Source organism: Clarias gariepinus, chromosome 2, assembly GCF_024256425.1.
Source record: "Clarias gariepinus isolate MV-2021 ecotype Netherlands chromosome 2, CGAR_prim_01v2, whole genome shotgun sequence".
Classification (NCBI taxonomy): Eukaryota; Metazoa; Chordata; class Actinopteri; order Siluriformes; family Clariidae; genus Clarias; species Clarias gariepinus.
In genome coordinates this window covers 47,394,145-47,413,936 of record NC_071101.1, presented here as the reverse complement: position 1 = coordinate 47,413,936, position 19,792 = coordinate 47,394,145, and the positions used below count along the sequence as shown (strand labels likewise).

Here is a 19,792-nt window from a genome sequence, read left to right as displayed (position 1 = left end):
ATGGCTGAGGCCAGTATTTCACTAGATCAGGACCAGTTCATCTGTCCAGTATGTCTGGATCTCCTGAAGGATCCGGTGGCTATCCCCTGTGGTCACAGTTTCTGTAAGGTGTGTATTAATGGTCACTGGGATCAGGAGGATCAGAAGGGTGTCTACAGCTGTCCTCAGTGCAGAGACACTTTCACTCCAAGGCCTGTTCTACGCAGAAACAACATGCTGGCTGAAGTGGTGGAGAAACTGAAGAAGAAGACTGAAGTCCAAGCTGCTTCTTCTGCTCACTGTTACGCTGGACCTGGAGATGTGGAGTGTGATTTCTGCACCGGGAGAAAACACAAAGCCATCAAGTCCTGTCTGATGTGTCTGACTTCTTATTGTGAACTTCATCTTGAGCCTCACTTTCAATCTCCTGCTTTAAAAAAGCACACATTAATTGAAGCTTCAGCAAAACTCCAAGAGAAGATCTGCTCTGAACATAACAAGCTGATTGAGATCTACTGCCGTACTGATCAAACCTGTATCTGTTATTTGTGTATGATGGATAATCACAAAGGACATGACACTGTTACAGCAATGGCAGAAAGAGTTGAGAAGCAGGTAAGAATGAGGAACCTTTTCATCATTATTTTAATTTAATTTCATGTTCTAATTAAAATTCCATTTTCCTCAGAATGAATGCAAAAAGAATGCAATAGATCATTCACATTTCCGGCTTTGGTTTGTCTTCAGTAATCTGGAAAGACCAGTTAGGAAACATTGCAACTAAATCTTATCTATGACTATAAGCAGCGTACTAACACACAAAAAAGAGAGAAAAAATTCCATTATATAACATTGATTATTAAACATATATATATATATATATATATATATATATATATATATATTATATAAGTAAAATGTTGACAGGTTTATGAGCTCCCAAGGCACATCAATGCTTGAAAAGAGCAAAGGTAATGTCAGCAAATTAGGTCCAATACCACAAATTGTCCCACATATGCTGGCTACAATAAGAAGATATCAGAATACTCAATGCACCACAGGCTGGCCAGCATATGTGGTCCTACAAATTGCTGTTTCATTGATGTGCCTTGGGTGCTTATAAACCTGTCAACATTTTATTTTATATATATATATATATATATATATATACACACACACACATGTTTAATAATCAATGAAGCTTAGCATGCATAGAGTTCTAGGTTATTAGTCTGGCCTTCAAATTCACCAGATCTCAGTTTGCTCATGCACCTATGGGATGTGCTGTACAAACAAGTCTGGTCCATAAAGGCCACATCACATAGCACACAAAGATTCTGATGCAAACATTCTGGTGCCATACACCACAGCACACCCCTAGTGTCCAGAGCTGCCCAAGAAGGACAAGGGGAGCCATCACAATATTGGATTTAATCTTGTGCATTTTATTGATATGGCTGATGAAGGTGCACTCAAGCGAATTATGGAAACTTTTTTGCTGTCAGAGTGAGTTAAAGGAGGAGCAGATGAAATTCAAGCAGAGCATCCAGGAGAAGCAGAAGAAGATGCAGGAGCTGAAACAGGCTGTGAACACTATAAAGGTGAGCAGAGACAGAGCTGCTCCTAGAAACGTCTCGGGTTACTTTGCTGTAACCCTGTTCTCTGAAAAAGCGGGAATGAGATGCTGCATGAAAACGCTATGGAAACGCTATGGAAACGCTCCTTGCGCTCCGGTTGTTGAAGCATGTGTGTCAAACACGCCAAAGATTTTGGCATATATAACCTCGGTCAGGTGACGTCATTTAATTAGGTGCACCTGGAGGTTATAAATAGGCATGAACCAAAAACATCCTCAGGTCAATTTTGTCTGAAAGGATGTCCAGTCACGCAAGCAGTGCGGCAAAGCTAAGCTACACTCGATGCTTTATGAAAACGCTATGGGAACGAGAATACCAACGCTGCCGCACTGCAAGTGTCTGGATCCCCAGGGTTCTGTAGTGTGTGCACAATAGCCAAGGAGGCCTCAGACATAACTTTGCATGCTGGGATGCTGAGTAGCATGGACATCCAAACTATAAAATCTGACAAATGTGTGTGGAGAGGACCAACCTGCCGCATCACACACTTGCTGCAAGAGGACACCTCTTGTCAGTGCAATTCATGAGGCAAATCCCCTGGTCGAATGAGCCCTGAATCCCAGAGGCGAAGTGTTACCACGCGCTTTGTACACAGGGGCAATAGCATCTCTTACCCAATGTGACAATGTTTGTCTAGTGGTGGCCGCCCTTCGGCTGCAGCTCCTATACCATATAAGAACCTGCGCTTGAGATGTGGATGGTAAAGGCTCATGATTCGGCGAAAAAGCGAGAGAAAGGTAGATTCCATCCCGTGCTCCCGCCAGATATGCACGCGAGAAATGCACCACGGCTTGCGGTTTCATTTTAAAGACGGCGAGCCGAGTGCGACGCACTTTAAAAGGGAGGAAATCGCAATACTTACCTGTTCTCTGAAGCCCAAGGATAGTGTGCTCTTCCCCCAAACACTGAAAACAGAATACGTGGAGATTGCCCTCAGCAAGATATTCTTCTACTGCTGTCTAACTCTGCCATCTTTCTGGTGAGTAATAAGACACTTTCTATTTTCCCTTTCTTTTGCTTGAAGACAAAAAGAGCTGAGGATGTTTCCGGTTCATGCCTATTTGTAATTATTGTACCTCCAGGTGCACCTAATCAAATGACGTCACCTGACCGTGGTTATATATATCAAAATTCTTGGCTTGTGTGCCACACATGCTTCAACAACCGGTTGCGCAAACAGTGTTGCCATAGCGTTTTCACGCAGCATCGTGTGTAGCTTTTGAAAGGGAACACACACAACATGGACAAGATGGAGTCATTTAGAGTCGCAGTAATAGAGGGAATAATAGTTGAGCTTTAAATCCTGCGTGTGTGTGTGTGTGTGTGTGTGTGTGTGTGTGTTCTAACAGCTGAGTGCACAGACAGCAGTGGAGGCCAATGAAAGGATCTTTACTGAGCTGATCAGCTCCATGGAGAAAAAGCACTCGGAGGTGACGGAGCTGATCAGAGCTCAGGAGAAGGCTGAACTGAGTCGAGCTGAACGACTCCTGGAACAACTGGAGCAGGAGATTGCTGATCTTCAGAGAAGACTCACTGACCTGGAGCAGCTTTCACACACACACGATCACATCCAGTTTCTACAGGTAACACCTACTGTCATTAAAGAAACAATAAATGTTCAAAATCCCAAACAAGATTTTGTTCTGAGGTCAAATAAATTTATTGTTAATTTTTGTGTTGAGACTAAGACACAAAAAATCCTGCAAAATACTAAAGTAAGCTTTGTGATTTATATAACTATATTGTAGCGTTTTACCGCCGAAAAGGATCTTGGAGATACAAGTAAGTACTTTATTTAGCCCACAGTCACAAAACAGCTTGGAAGTTGAATCCACCAGTTGGGGGAACAAAGACGGCTGTGGGAGGCGGCTTCCCCTTAGCGCCTCCCGAAGCTGGATTAACGGCTGCTGGGGCATGCTGTCCTTAAGGCAGTAGTCCCTAACGGTAGTCCCGAGGTCCCGTGCCTCGGCATCGCCACGAAACCTCTGAGACTTGTTCGTTGCCTAGCCGTGATGGGTAGCCCTGTCCCCGGCTAAGTTCACCTACCGAGCACCCCCGAGCTGCGGGAGACCACTCAGCTCTTTCGTCGTAATGTTCCGCCATTACGGGTTCTGTAGCGCTTTAGAAAGGGAAGCTGGTGCTGCTAACTGGATGTGCTCGCGGAGCTGCGGCAGTCGGAGTCCTCGGAGAAATGCGCGATGAGCTAGCTCTTCCTGCTTATCGGGCTCGAACTCTGGATAGCACTGCCAGCTCCTCGCACGCTGCCTCCTTACGGTCACCCGTGCCGAACCGAAAGTGCAGCGACTCTCGTAGCTTTGCCCAGTCCTTCCGCTCAATGGCCCGGAGGTCTTTTCTTTTGGATCTTTCGTAGGTCCTCCATAGTGCGCTCCAACTCGTTACTCTCGATCCCACTTCTGACACCAATGTAGCATTTTTACCACCGGAAAGGATCTTGGAGATACGAGTGAGCTTGTTTGCTGCCCAATGCAAATGGCTGGGAGTACTTTATTCAGCCCACAGTCACAAAACAGCATGAGAAATACATTCACCTTAAAAACCACCAATTCAGCCTTAGCATGAACCAGAGCACATTCAACAGGTCACACACACCCTTACACACAAACCTGGCCGAAGCCACTAACCCAAATACCCTTGCCTAACAGGGTAAACACATTGAAACCCCCCGCAATGCATGATGGTCGTCAACTGTCGCTCCGCCCATGCCACAATATATTACATTGGCTTACAGTAATGTTGTACACTATAGTCTTTCACTGCATTTTTTTAGCTTTGATGTTTTGACAAACTCATACAACATTACACTATTTATGAGTTTGATTTATTTAAATACTAAACAGATCCATCAGCAACCAAATAGTGTGAATATGAGTGTCGTTTCCATGCAAGGTTATGTGCATGAGCAGCAAATGCTCAGGTTTTTTTTTTTTTTTTTTTTTTTGAAGTTGTTAATACTGTGTAACTAAAAGAAAGATGTTACCCATTTCATTAGTAAAGCTAGTCAGAGAAGGAGAAAATTGAATTCCAACATACAGTGCATGGAGTACTGCTGATTTTTTCTCTATTATGACTAGAGCAAATGGGCTGAAGTTGAAAGTATGTTCTGCTACAAAGGACTTCTGCTGGTCAAAGCAGCTCATTTAAGAGAATAAAAATGAAAGAAATTAACGTGCACAAGTTTTGGGGACAGTGACCCCAGGTTAAAATTCTAAATTGTGAACACTGAATGTGAACTAGTTAATTTTCATGTGTGCGAGATCTGAATTTTGGAGTAGATCATGTGAAGTTGCACAACACTGTTGCAATATGCCCGGGAAAAGAAATGCATTGATGGTTTAACAATTTTGTTGTTTGGAGGATGGAGTGAGGAAGCTAAGGCAAGGCAAGGAGGTACCTCACAGGTAATTTGTTCTCTTTTCAGCAGATTCTCTTTCACACACATGCACACACTGCTCAGTGTGTTGGTTCAGCTTTGTCTTTCCCTCCTGCCAACATAAAAATAATCCATTAAAAATTGCTAACAGGCCACAGGTGACAAGAATCACGTGTTACCATGTGGATACATCTGCAGGTAATTGTCACACACATACATGCCCTGAGTTAACCAAGAAGTCGACTTCCCCTAACACCCCTTATCAGCAGGAAATAAAATCTGTGACAACCATTTGCATCCCTGACCCGTGGACCCCCACTAGGTTGAATTCCGATATGAATTATCTAAGTTTGACTTTACACTTATTTTTCTTTAGTCCACTTAGCACTAAACTGATCTGGGGTGCGTTTCCCAAAAGCATCGTTAGCCAACTATGGTCGCAAGTTCCGTCGTTACCAACATAGTTCAACAATTCGGTGTTTCTCGAAACCATAGTTCAAACGAACATTCGCAAACAGCGTCGCAAACTTACGTGGTTGGAACTACAGCCTTTGACCTGTGGTTAGAAGCATAGTTCCCTGCCGTGGCTGGGTGTGTTCTATTCACAGTTCACGACCCTACGCTCTATAAGTTTCTAAATATTTTCCCAACCACTTTGAGCGATTTGGACAACTTAATGTGTTGGTGCTCAGATATTAGGCTATTCATTTTTTGTTATTTTAATTACAAATTCACTTTGAAACGATATAACAGCGATACCATCGCAATTATTCCCCCTTCGAAGTGCCCTACGAAAGCATAATTTATGTTCCGGTTGGAACACAGCCTTGGTTTCGTTTGTGCGAAGAAAAGGTGAGTTTTTAAGTGAGTTTTTTTGTTGTGCTCTCAGAAGTAGATGTAGAATATGGACTATTCATAGGTTAAAAAAAAAATAATTATAAATAAATAAATATATATATATATATATATATATATTTTTTTTTTTTTATATATATATATATATCCTCATCAGAAGTGTCATCTTCCTCATTCACAGCAGCACCAGAAGGACCCCCTCTTCCTTATCAAAAAGCAGGACATTTTCCTCGACTGCAATGTTGTGGAGAATTGCAGTAACTATTACATAGCAGCTTTTGGAGGGGTTCAATTTCAGGCCACCACTGGACTTGTTTGTTTGGTCACACTTGCAAAGTCCCTCCACTTGTTTCTGACTTTCTCTGGGCTTCTCTCATACCCATTTCCAGAAACATTAATTTTTTGTGCAATTTCATTCCATGTTTTTTTTTTTCAGAATTTGTAACTGTGTTTTTTAATTTGGAGAAAAGCAAGATTTGATTGTTTCCCACCTCCTCCAAAAGAACTGCAAGCTCTTTTGTAGTAAATTGCGGTTTCCGTGTCATTTTTTCAGATCAACTCTCATTAAAACATGGCTTCATGTAAAGGGACTTATTTAGAAAATTATCTTGAGCAAAATAGGTAACAGGTGTTCACAACACAATCCCAGCATTTTCAAAACCCATCATTTCTTTTTATTTTAATTGTACTTATGTATCAATAACAATTAAAAATGAGTTCTAATGAAATATAACTAAAAGTTTTAGACTTTGTTATTCGAAAAGAGCACATTTAAACTGTGTATGCCTATGTATGTTTTATTGTACAAATAATGAATGTTGCGTTCGTGACATTATTACACCACTTCTACGTAACGTCACTGCGAAAGCACATTGAATGCGAGCCGAAGAGAGAGAAAAAAACACTTTACAGTAGGGGGCGATATGTGCCTTTGGCACTACTCCGCCATTGTATCGAAGAAGAAGAAGAACGACAGATTAAACCAACATGGTTTTAACGATGGAAGTGCGACACAGGTACTATGGTGTTGGGAAACAGTCGTGACTAGTTAGTTATTTTCTTCAACGTTGCATCGTACAACGGTGGTTAAGTAAAGAGCTACATCGTTGTACGGGAAACGCACCCCTGATTTGGTCAGCACCAAGACCATTAATCTGCTTCAGTCAATGTTGGATATCTCAGTTACCTTCTTATTGACAATTGCCTTAAATACCTCCTGACCAGGTACTCAAGTACTGTGTGTTTCAACTCAACACTGTGTGTTTGGATAATCTATATAAGCAGCTGTGTACAACCACAACTGAAGGGTCTTGATGTGTTGTTCTTTAATGTTAATACTATCGGGTAGATGTGATAACATGACAGGTAAAATTTATAACTTATATTTATATAACTTTTTTGCAACATACCAATCTTTGCTTTCTGGGCCAGTTAGTATTGATCTCCATAGAGGACCAGGGCAAAATGGGCAGCCTCTTTCTTATTTACCTAGGGTACCATGTTTCCTGATATTTATAGCTGTGGCCAAAGATTTTGTAAATACCACAAATATTAATTTTCAGTTAAACTGCTTCAGTGTTTTTAGATCTTTTTTTGTCAGATGTTACTATTGTATACTGAAGTCTAATTACAAGTATTTCAAAGGATTTTATTGACAATTAATTTTTTATTGACAAATCAAGTTTATGCAAAGTGTCAATATTTGCTATTGCTTTGATATTCGCCCTGGCATACTGCAAATCAACATCTGGGCCACACCCTGATTGATGGCAGTCTTTTCTTGCATAATTAATGCTTGAAGTTTTTCAGAGTTTGTGGATTTTTGTTTTTCCACCACCACCGTTAGTGGAGGAGGAAGATCTTAATTATTGGTCATAAGCACAATGACATTTTGAGGGTACCAGCAGACTTACCAGCTACCAGTAGAAAGATATGCTACTCCGGCTGTGAGAAGAAAGAGGGGGTGTAAGTTGGCTGACTCAGTTTCCCAGCAGGCACCTCGGTCAGGTGATGCGAGTGCACACCTGAACCGAGGTAGCCATCAATCCATCTATAAATAGCTGTTTAGACTGGGAAACTGGGTCGAGCATTTTTTGGTTTTACCACTGTCAAGTGTGTGAGCATTTTGTTCTGTTTTGTTCTGTTTTGTTCTTTGTTTAGTTTGTATTTTGATTTTAGTTGTGTTGACTTGGGCTCTCTTATTGGCAATGGTTCTGTGAGCCTGTGTTAGTGGAGCTGATTCAGTCCTGTCCTAAATGTATGTAAGTACTGTGGTTGTTGTTTTTGTGTGTTTAGCTAGAGTCAGGTAAGTAGTTAGGTGTGTGTTTGGCTAGGAGCGTGTTTAGCTAAAATCAATGTTGAGTTACAGTAACTAGCATGCTTCTAGCCATAGCCCCTTTGTGTCTCTAGCTGTTCTGTGTTTCCTATCCCCCTAGTGAGATTAGCCTTAGAGTGCCGCCTCGCCCAGCTTTGGAGTGCCGCCGAGCTTGTTAGTGCCGCCTCGCCTAGCCTGGGAGGGCCGCCTCGCCTTGCCACTGGGTATCCTCCGTCTGTGTTTCTGTGCCCCCATTCCCTAGTGTGTGTTAAGCTATTAGGTAAGTGTAGCTTAGTGCATGTTGGGGCTAAAGACATGCTTAGCTGGGTGTATGTGTAGCTGACTGCCATGGTTAAGAGCAATCTTAACCATGTTTAGCTAAAAGCCATGCCTAGCTGACTGCCATGTCTTCAGCCCTAGTCCCGTCTCCCTCTAGTCTCTACGTGTCTCCCTCTAGTCTCTACGTGTCTCTACGTGTCTCCCTCTAGTCTCTACGTGTCTCCCTCTAGTCTCTACGTGTCTCCCTCTAGTCTCTACGTGTCTCCCTCTAGTGTCCAGTTTTAGCTCCACGCATAGTTTGTGTGTCCTGTTATGTGTCCCTCTGCCTGTGTCTCGCCACAGGCCGTGTGTTCGTCCTCCAGTCTGTGTCTTGCCAGAGAGCCCCTGTTAGCACAGAGTTAAGTATTGTTTGAGTTTGTTTGTTCCTTTGTTTGTGTCTTTATTTATATTTTGTGTTTAATGTTCATTAAAGACTCTTTTTTTGATTACACACCCCTTTGCCTCTGTGCCTGCTCTCACTGCCCACGGCGTTCAACACCTGCCACTACATCCCGTTCATGACAGGGGGTTAGAGAAAGGGGAACAAAGACATCTATTGATGGGTTGATTTCAGGAAAATGGGAATCAGTCTGCAGGAGTGGGGATAGAAAAACAGGAGGGAGCAGGCAGGAAAGCTGGATAAAAACCCACAAGTGGAAGTTAAACCCACAGCTGGTGGTTTCAACTTCCCATCCCCTGGTCATTTAGTATGTAGAGCTTATCAGCTCACTTCATTTTATTGCCAGAAACGGTAAAATTGCTGAGCCTAGATCAATCCAATTGAAATAACACCAGATAATTCAAGAGGCTTGTACAGTAGGCACTATACATGATGGGTGCATATGCCTATTTCTTTACTTTTATTTATTTATTTATTTATTGTCCAGGCAGTGTGTACACAGTAGCCTTTATTGTTTACGCATGGTGTTAATCTTTGGATAAAGGATTATTTACTTTCTGTAGGCTTTAGCTTCTGGATATCAGCCTCCTTCATTTTACAAACCAGATTCTCAGACATCCATCATCAGTGTCCCTCCACATCTCTCATTTGATGAAATGAGGGATTCTCTCTCAGATCTGAAGAAGAGACTTGAGGAATTCTGTGAGAAGGAATTCAACATTATCTGTCCACATGGTGGAGCTGGTCCTGCTGGTAAAGAATAAAGAAGTCATTACTACTTTGATTCTGTATAGAAATGAAACCTATAAGATTTACAAGATACAGAGAAGTAATGAAAAATATTATTTTAAACTTGCTATTATTGATGTGCCCTAATACAAGTATGAATTATGCATATAATATAGAGCTTTGAACATTTACCTTTTGAAACTTAAATGCTTTTATTTTAGTTTACTCAGCACTGTTGCAGCAGTTCAGATCTTTTCACCACCAGGGCCAAAGAGTAGAGAAGAGTTTCTGAAGTACATGTACAGTACACACACACACACACACACACACACACACACAAAATATTTAGAAAATTCTAATTTAAAACATTTTGAAGTGCTGTTTACTATAACACTGTGACCACGTGTGTGCACATACAGTGGGAGCCACGTCAAACAGCCGCTTGGAGCATGATAGGTCCATGACAGGACCGTGACAGGACCATGATCGATCCGTGCACGGAATGTAATCCCCCGCGATGACGTAGTTAACGATGCCCCACCCCATAAACGCCCCCATGCGCTTTCTAAAAAGATAGTTGCAATGCTGTATAATTCCGCCAGATGGAGCATTGACTGCTTCAGTTAACTGCAGTGTCCAAGCAGCCAGTTACTATATTTAATATATATATATATAACATAACTTACATCAACATAGTTTCATAAAAGATGATGTGGTAAAAAAGAGGGATAAAAAACGATTCATAAAACAGATTTAAATCACTCAATACACAATCCATGATGCTTATGCTATTTTAATTAATGATTAAATTAATTAATTAATAAAACTACTTATTGCAATATTTTTCACGACATCCTTAATAATACTTAAAGACGGTAACATCTGTAATTTATCTATACCGGTCAAGTAACGCTTGAAATTTAACTTCTGCTTGAGTTTGTTTTCGTTATATTTTTTATGTTTTCGCTGATGTTTTTTTCGCTGATAGTCAAAAATTGGCATAACAAATCGATTAATGGCGCATAATATCTGGAACAAATATCTGTCCATACGGATCAGTATGTCTTTAGTCATTTAACCAGTATAACGTCTCCCCATCAAAGATCTGATGGGACATTAATCACTTATCACTACGGTGAATAGATGCGGCAGCAGAGACAGACTAAATCCCCATAAACATTCACACTTGAACACAATACTAACAGAACTAAACAGTTCCAGAGGGTCAGCGCCTGTTATCAGGACAGGATTCACCTACAGGATACTACTGTAATTTTTACTGCTTATATATTTTTGCCATAGTTTCATTTGGTTTTACGCGATTTCATGTTTTACTTGTTCGTGTGTGTGTGTGTGTGTGTGTGTGTGTGTGAGAGAGAGAGAGAGAGAGAGCGTGCACGAGAGAGGGCTTATATTGTGATTTATCCAGGGTTACTAAAGCCTGGCTTACTACTACTAATAAAAATATTTCAATGTAACTTATGGGTCTCAATTACAAAATCAGCCAACGCTGTAAACAGATGACAAGACAAATTATATAGGCTACTCTGAAACGTTAAGTTGAACATTAAAAAAAAAAAAATTATATATATATATATATATATATATATATATATATAAGATCGACTATTATTCAAGTTTCAAGGGTCAAGTTTACGGGGCTTCTCAGTCTTTCGTTAATTTTACTACTGACTCGAAACCAATGTGGCTTATTAAAGATGCACTGTTTTATTGGACATGGCTGTTTTGTAATGTTCTGCAAAATAAACACTGTCTACGATTCGAATATACTGTGAACGTCTCAAAGTCACGTCTCTAGATCCTTCTGCAGTAATGTTATCGTGGTGTAAATTATTAACGTATCGATGTATTTCACTTGCAGACAAAATAGACCATGTCTAGTAACGAAAGTTATGAATTTGTCACTACTCTTCTCTTACGCAGCACGGCTAAAAAGATAAGAAAAGTTACACCAATCCTGCCACGATGCTACCCTGCCCATACACAACACTGGCTGGGGAGATGAACTCATACCAAAACTCCAAAACTTACTATTATTTCATGAGATGAAATTAAGCTAGGATGAAGAGGACAGAAGTGAACTCCCCTCTGTGTAATATCTAAGTAGAGTGTAACTGGAGCAGCCACAAAATGCCCCCCGTCTAACTCTGATTAGGAAAAGCTCACAGACACCAAACCGCCACTACTTTGGTGTAATTTTTATTATCTTTTTAGCCGTGCTGCATGAGAGAAGAGTAGTGACAAATTCGTTAATTTTAATAACGTGATGTTTGATTTGATATTATATCGTTTCCAAGTTTGATAGTGTCGATTTTAGAGTGCATTATACGTGCGATGCGAAAAGGAAGTAAATAAACACGTAGCAATGCAAAGAGGACAGAGCTGCGAAATATTTAAGCAATATAAATTCAACAAAGTGTGATCATAATGGTTGTTGTTGCTGCTGTTTAGGTAATTGGTTCCATCGTGTTACTGAACGCAACTGTGTTCACAAACCGAGCGGAGGGAAAGAAAAACACTCGCTAACGCGTTTGAATGAAAAGGGGCGGCGGCTTTTCTTTGAAGATAGCGATTGCGTAATGGGGGCAATCCGTGCCGGGGGGGGGAGGGGGCGTTTTAGGGCATAACACACCTCTGAACGTCTTTTGTCTTGTAAATGATTATCTTCGTTCACCTTCCAATCCCCCACAGCGCACACACTCTCTACACTGTTGCTATGTCTGTTGGGGCACTTGGTTATACACAGCACCTTAATGTATGAAACACTTACTTCCTGGTTTGTTTTATTTTAAATATTGCTTATTACCTTTTCCCGCAAAATAAACAATGTTATCATTGTGTAAATTATTAACATATTGGTGTCTTTTAAATAAGGACAAAAACAGACCCTGCGCTTGTGTTTAGGACTGATGCTGAACAGCTGTGTTCATAGGTTTAATCAACGATTTACAAGACAACAGTTAAAGCGTTTGTGGATGAGAGGTGTGTGTGTGTGTGTGTGCGTGCGCGCGCTCCGGCATTTCTTCGTTGCTTTAACACAAACATTTGGGCAGAGACAATTAAGTCTGAAGTACCCCTCCCCCCGCCAAACACACACACACACACACACACAGAGCAATTAGCACCATGTCACAGTCAGTATTCTCCACTGAGGTTTCTTACCTTCCACTCCTTCTAAGTTTGTCTTTGCTCTTTTAATGGAGTTCTTAAAAACCCCCAAAAATTTTATACTGAGAAAAAATTATTATGGGTCACATAGTCACAAACTAGCACAGATACATATGATCAAGTGTTTAACTGTTGTTTTAATTTGTTTCTATAACCAGTAATAATAATAATAATAATAATAATTTATTATTATAAATTAAAATTAAATAAATTATTATTATTATTATCATTATTATTAGCCCAACTCTATTTAAAACAACGTCGGGTCCCATTTTTGCACATTGAAGTTGTTGGTTTAAGTAAATGTATTTTTAAATACACAAACAATCCCCCAACAATTAAAACACGCACACATGACTTTAAAAATAAAATTTATTCTTCCAAAACTAGTCAAAGGTAAAACAATAATTTGTATAAAACAGGTAAAAACATGTTAAATTTTTGCTTAAAGGTCATTAAAACACCTGGATAACACCAGCTGCTTATCAGTCTCTATCTGGTTCTTTTATATTAAAATATCATTTTTTTTTTTATATTAAAGATGGAACTGTTTAATTCTTTGTTTCCCCCCTAAAGTATCAGACGTTTTGCAATTCTATGTTCAGAACATACAGTAGACCTGACCAAACATAATTCTAAAGCTGTTGCACTGTGATGTCATCCCTCCTACAGCTCCCTCAACAGCTTGTTCAGGCTCCTCCAGTAGCTCCAAAAGGCCAACCGTCATCCGTCTGACCCCCCAATCCTCCAGGGCGGAGCTCTGATTAAAGACAACAGGAGAATTTAGTGAAGACAAAGATAAATAAACTTTACAGAATATCTAGTTGTAATAATTATAAAAGATATTAGTAAACCTACACCACAGAGTGTGTAAAATACTGTTTTGGGGAATTCTGGAATTTAAATAAACTGGGATAACTTTAACCATTGAACTTTGTTAGTGTTAACCCTGGTCTGTCTGTATTATCGTCTGCATTAAATTAAATTGCGCTTTTCATACAAATAAGTTAGGCGATATAACACTCGTATACATTAGTTCATCTCTGAAGCCAAACTATAACTTACCCAGTACTGAAGCCCCCCACACCTCCTCACACACCTCCCCACACACACACCTCCCCCTCCTCACACTCCTTAACTGATAAACACTTCAGAGTTTTTATCCAGCTCGGTAACTAAGCGCTCGCGCTACCGCGCAAAGTCACGGCCACATTGAGAAAAATATAAACCGGGTTATGAGCGTTTAGCTCGCGAGCTCCTGTACATTTATCCTCAGCTTGTGTCCTTCATGAACTGCATCACATTATATTCACAGATATAACCTGCAGATTAACTCTTACCCAAAGAATAAATAAATGCTGAATTTATCCAGACAACACGCGGACAGACTCTAAAGGCATTTTTATAAAGCACAAACACTCTTCATCCGGTAGTGCAGCTTTTGTAATAGGGACATTAAGAGTATTTTCGAAGCTTTAGTGTCTTTTTAGTTGAAGAGGAGTGACATTGTGAGTTTGTGACACTGACAGTAAGCTGTAATGTTAACTCCAGACCTGGTAAACAGATCATTAAGTTATCTAAAGTCACATCTGACCGCTGCTGGTGCTGCCAGTGATTTTCAAAATGGCCGATAAAAAAACTAAACTGGGAAATAAACTTTAAACTAATCCCAAACAAATTTTATAAATTAAAACACTTACCGCGAATAGTCCATTAAGCCGCCATCTTCATCTCTAGTGCAGTTTGGTAGCGTCAGTTCGGCGGGGGTGGGTTGTTAAAATCACGTGATTGCAACTCAGCGCAGCTAAATTGCTGGCTTGTGTTAACGTGTCCTTGAGAACGAAGCGCCATCTAGTGGTGGAACCAGGTCAATGCATAAATAGGGCTTGAATGGGCGTGTTTACTGTGAAATCTTGACACGCCTTTCTCGAAGAAAAAGGAGGGGGGATTACGGCGTGCATAGGGCAGCCGTACGCCATTCGTACGCAATTCACACGGCCGCGGCTATTTGGCGTGGCTCCATCTGTATAACATATTTTATTTTGTGTTTGTATCCATGTGTGTACAGCGCGCATGTACTGTTTATTATAACACACGTGTGCGCGCATGTAAAGCAAAAGAAAGTGTCATTAGAGTGGTTAAAGATCCGTTTTCTCTTTCCCTCTCTGTATTAGCCTGTGTGCGCATCATTAGACACTATGGTTCTTAACACACACACACCCTCCTCTCACCTTCACATACACACACACGCACACACACACCCCTCCTCCTCTCGCCTTCACACACAGACATACACACACGCTCTCTCTCTTTCTAATGGAAACACTGCTCTATCGAGATTCTTTTTAAAGGTAAAGTGCAGGTTAATTTGTTTTATTTTTTCTTTACAGCAGTGATTCAGTTAGTGTGCGAGTGTTATTAGAGAGATTTCTTGTTTTCCTGATAAAACAGTGTTTACATGTGTGTGTGTGTGTGTGAGAGAGAAAAAGAGAGAGAGAGAGAGATACTCAAATAAGAGAAAAGGAAGTTTTACTGTGTAAGACGAGAAAAGGGAGAGGGGAGGGTCTGATTTCTCCTCTCCTCTTACTTCAGCTTCATACACACACACACACACACACACACATACACGCAGCGTCTGCGCATAAACAAACACATCTGCCGGGATTTATTTTTACTTTTTTTAAGGATAAAGTGCAGGTTAATTTACTAAAAAACATTATTTCCACTTTATATTTTGTATTAATTATTTTTATGTATTTATTTTTTGGGCTGTGGAACAAATAATTTGAGTTTTCATTATTTCTTTGATTTACGAGTGTTTTAAAGAGCCCGCTGCCAGAATAAATTCTGCTTTTAATCCAAGGTTTTACTGTATATGCATACCAGGAGGGTTCAAGTCAAACCGGGACTTTTGACTAAAAATTTTCTTTCTATTACAGTTTTTCTCGATTGCTAAGACACATTCCTGGAAAGCTGCTCTCCTTTCCCTAAACTGTGAACACAAAACCCAATTTTTTAAGCTACATTCACAAAACTTCTGACTCTTCTTGCAAAACCAAACTTTCACCCTAAAACAGTTCAATCTGTGCTTAAAACTGAACTATGCTGTCAAATCATGCCTCAAGTCAATCTAAAACAAATACTCTACTGAGTAGTTACCAAACACTTCATAGAAAAAAGAAAAACACAATGCTCAGAACATGAAGCAGTAGAAATAATGTTTATTTAGGCTAAATGCATGTTGCAAAACAAAATATCTGGGCATTTATAACAATTGTCCATAGAAAAAAGAATTTGCAAAAAAAAAAAAACAGAAATCCTATGGATTTACATGTAGCACTTGTACGTAGAAATATAGCACAAAAATATACAAATGAAGTACAAAGAAAAAAAGTGCATTACTCCGCCACAGCATTATTTTTCTGTACTGGGCCAGGCAACAGGGGAAAAAAACCCTGGCATACCGTATCCAGGCTAGACATGCCTCCACACCCATGTCACCACAAGCCAGTTCCATGGCTTACAGGAGTTTTACCCTGGTGTAAGGTTGGCGTTTATATACCTTTCACCGCCATGAGGAGAAGAATTCTTCAATGGGGTTCAGGAAAGGGGAGTACGGTGGAAGGCAAAAATTTATAAAACCTTGGTTCACATTGAACCACTGTCTAACCTGGAGGCCTCTGTGAAAACTCAAACAACAACATAAATGGGCTGCTCATCCTGCTGCCCTAACAGAGCATCTCACATGTGGTTGAGGAAAATAAGGAGCTGGTGAGTGTTGTAGGGCCCTAGCTTTGTGTTGCCCTGATGGTGGATGACACACCATGATTGCTGATAGTAGCACAGAATGTAACATTGCCACCACGCTGCCCAGGGACACCAACAATGGCCCGTTGGCCAATCACACTACGGCCTCTCCTTCTCCTTTCGGTGAAATTAAACCCAGCTTCATTCATGTAGATGTATTCATGGAGTTTTTTCTATTGCACCCAGTATAAAAACTCTCTGTAGAAAAAAAAAAAATAATAATTATATATATATATATATATATATATATATATATATATATATTGTTAGTGATGTAGTTCAACTACAGTAAATCACTACCTACAGTAACCAACATTTATGTGTCTGGATACAGTATATACCAACCTGTACATACTGAAATCTTTGCTCTTTGACTCTATCAAAGTTGCGTTTAAAGGGCACTCTGTACAGCTGTTTCATTCACAGTCTGTTGCGCTTGAGGACACGGTCAACAGTAGAGAGGCTGATACTGTCGATACCCTCAAAATGCACATGGTCCTCAATGATCCTCAGCTGAATTTCACGCAGTTTAATGGTGTTGTTCTCACAGATCGACAATTGGGGTCTCTTGGTGTGGGGAGAACATAGATGTCCTGCCACCCCCATGAGGCAGTCTTTTAATTCTACAAAAAGAGAACACGCACTTACAAAAATACATACATAAAATAGGCCTACAAACAGTCAGACTAACCATCCATTACAATACTACAGTACACTGGCACAGTGATGTACTGAAGCATGTTTACTGTGTTACAGTATATAGTACAGTCATTGTACATATGTAATTGTTGTCAGCATTTACATACTATAATGTCAAAAAAAGGAACTACCTGTTCTCTTTTTTAAATCTTCGGATTGTGGTGGACACAGTCAATCTACTGATGTTTGGTTGTACCCTTGGTCCGGCCTCCTTCATTGTCATACCATGGACAAGAACATTGTCAATCACAGTAGCACTGATTTCATCTGATATGACTGTTCTTTGACTGACTGACCTCCTCTCACACGAACTCCTCTTCTTAGATTTCTATCCATTGTAGTGCCTCACAAACCAGTGCTCTGGCTTATATGTACCCTCACATCATTAGGCACAAGTGTGATAAATTTTGAGTTGTTGTGTTTAACCGGTGATACCTCAGCTTTAATTGAGGTGAAAAAAGTGCTTATGGTTTTGCCAAAAGAGTGCTTGATTCAATAAGTGGGTTCAGGCAACTGACAATTTGGGTTTAGTGTTTTCGCAATCGAGAAAAACTGTACTGTCAATTTAATAATGTTTTTTGGATGAACACACATTTTGCTGTTTTCTCTCTCTCTCTCTCTGTCTGATCTTTTTTCCCCTGCTGTCAGTACATGTAAGGTTTTATAATATTGTAAGACATTTTAATCTAATAAGAAGATTCCTGTGCCTTGAGAACAGACCCCTCACTGTGCTTTCTTATCCATTATGTGATAACACCTTCTATATCCTGTATCCAGACGAGGATACATCCAAATGGCTCTTGTCTGCTAGAACCCTTTTGTTTAATCAGGAGAATGTAAATGTATCTCCTCTCACCTGTCTGTCTCTGGTCACTCTATGACTGACGTGTGTGTGTGTGTTTGTCTCTCCCGGTCGATCAGGCCCGGACCGGTAAGTGTATCAAGGTGCAGCGGACACAACAAGAAATAACTTTTTCTCTTAGCTTAAAACTTAGCATGGACACACTTCTTCATTTTAAACCTAACAATACATACAGACCTCTGATAAATATATTCTGTAAATTAAATCTGTGCTTAAATTGTTCAGTTTGTTTTTCTCTTTTATTTTAGATTTCTGTTATCTGACTCTGGATCCCAACACGACACATCGTGACCTCATTCTGTCTGAGAAGAACAGAGCGGTGAGATACAGTGGGAGAGAGCAGCAGTACTCTGATCATCCAGAGAGATTTGACTCCTGCTCTCAGGTGTTGTGCAAGGAGAGTGTGTGTGGACGCTGTTACTGGGAGGTGGAGCGGAGTGGAGATGGAGGTGTTTTCATTTCAGTCTCATATAAAGGAATCAGCAGGAAAGGACCAGGTGATGAGTGTGTGTTTGGATACAACAATCAGTCCTGGAGTCTGTACTGTTCTCCTTCTTCAGTCTCTTTTTGGCACAATGGCATTAAGACTGAACTCAGAGCTCCATCATCCTCCAGAATAGGAGTGTATGTGGATCACAGTGCAGGAACTCTGTCCTTCTACAGCGTCTCTGACACGATGAAGCTTCTCCACAGAGTCCACACCACATTCACTCAGCCTCTGTACGCTGGGTTTAGGTTCTATTGTTTGCGGAGTGATCTATCAGTGAGTTTGTGTGATCCAGAACCACGTTTGTATATTCAGGCTGCATGCTGAAGAAAGAAACTGTGATTTAAATTTTTTTTTTGATAAAATATTTTTACACTTACATAATTCTTGATAGATCCCACCTGTTTTTGGAAGAAACTTTTCACTCTCATCTTTCCCTATTGCTGTATTAAAAATATATATATAAGCATGTAATCTAAAAAATATGTATGTATGTGAGTATGGGGAAAGTGTAATAAATGGTTTCAGGTACAATATTTGGCTCATAGAGTCAATTACAATTTTTAATGAAAGCAGCTATCTTTCTTTAAAAGCTATTTCTTTTATACAGGTAAGGATTTCTATTACAATGCATACCGTATAATAAAATATGAAGTGCCTAGACATTTTAGGTCAGTTATTTGTCAGTACCAGAATTTTACAGACTTCCGTAAAAGTTGGACAAAAAAAAAAAACACTGGGCATGTTTACCATGGTTTAGCATATCCTCTTCTTTTCTAAACAGTTTAAATACATCCGGGCATTGAGGTTATGAGTTTTTGCAGTTTTGTCTGATATAGGTTCCCAGCTCCTGAAGAGTACGTGGTCATCTTTGACGTATTTTTTGTTTAATAATACGCCAAATCCCAGATAGCACACTACTGAAGGGCCGATGCTGGACCAATGGCAGTGCATACATTTTGTTTATTGGCACAATGTTGGCATAAGGTTGGTTTAGTAGATAATCACAAAAATACTCATTGCCTCAGACTGACTTTTATATCAGGTGGCTTTATTTTTTTTATATTATTATATGTTTAGTAAAGTGATGTTTTATGAAACTAACATTCAAATAGGTCATTAAAC

At 40.0% G+C, this 19,792-nt stretch overlaps 1 protein-coding gene across 2 annotated transcripts; it reads left to right on the top strand.

Annotated features, from left to right (window-relative positions):
- On the top strand, positions 1-19,103 carry LOC128517743 (E3 ubiquitin/ISG15 ligase TRIM25-like). 2 transcript variants are annotated; one of them, XM_053491052.1, is made up of 5 exons: positions 1-594; positions 1,485-1,580; positions 2,966-3,199; positions 9,458-9,647; positions 18,429-19,103. In XM_053491052.1, the coding sequence occupies exons 1-5, from the start codon at positions 1-3 to the stop codon at positions 18,992-18,994; spliced, it is 1,680 nt and encodes a 559-aa protein (XP_053347027.1). In that variant the 3' UTR covers positions 18,995-19,103. The 2 variants fall into 2 exon arrangements, with proteins under 2 accessions (XP_053347027.1, XP_053347028.1); XM_053491053.1 differs by lacking the exon at positions 1,485-1,580.
- Positions 19,104-19,792: the final 689 nt, after the last annotated feature.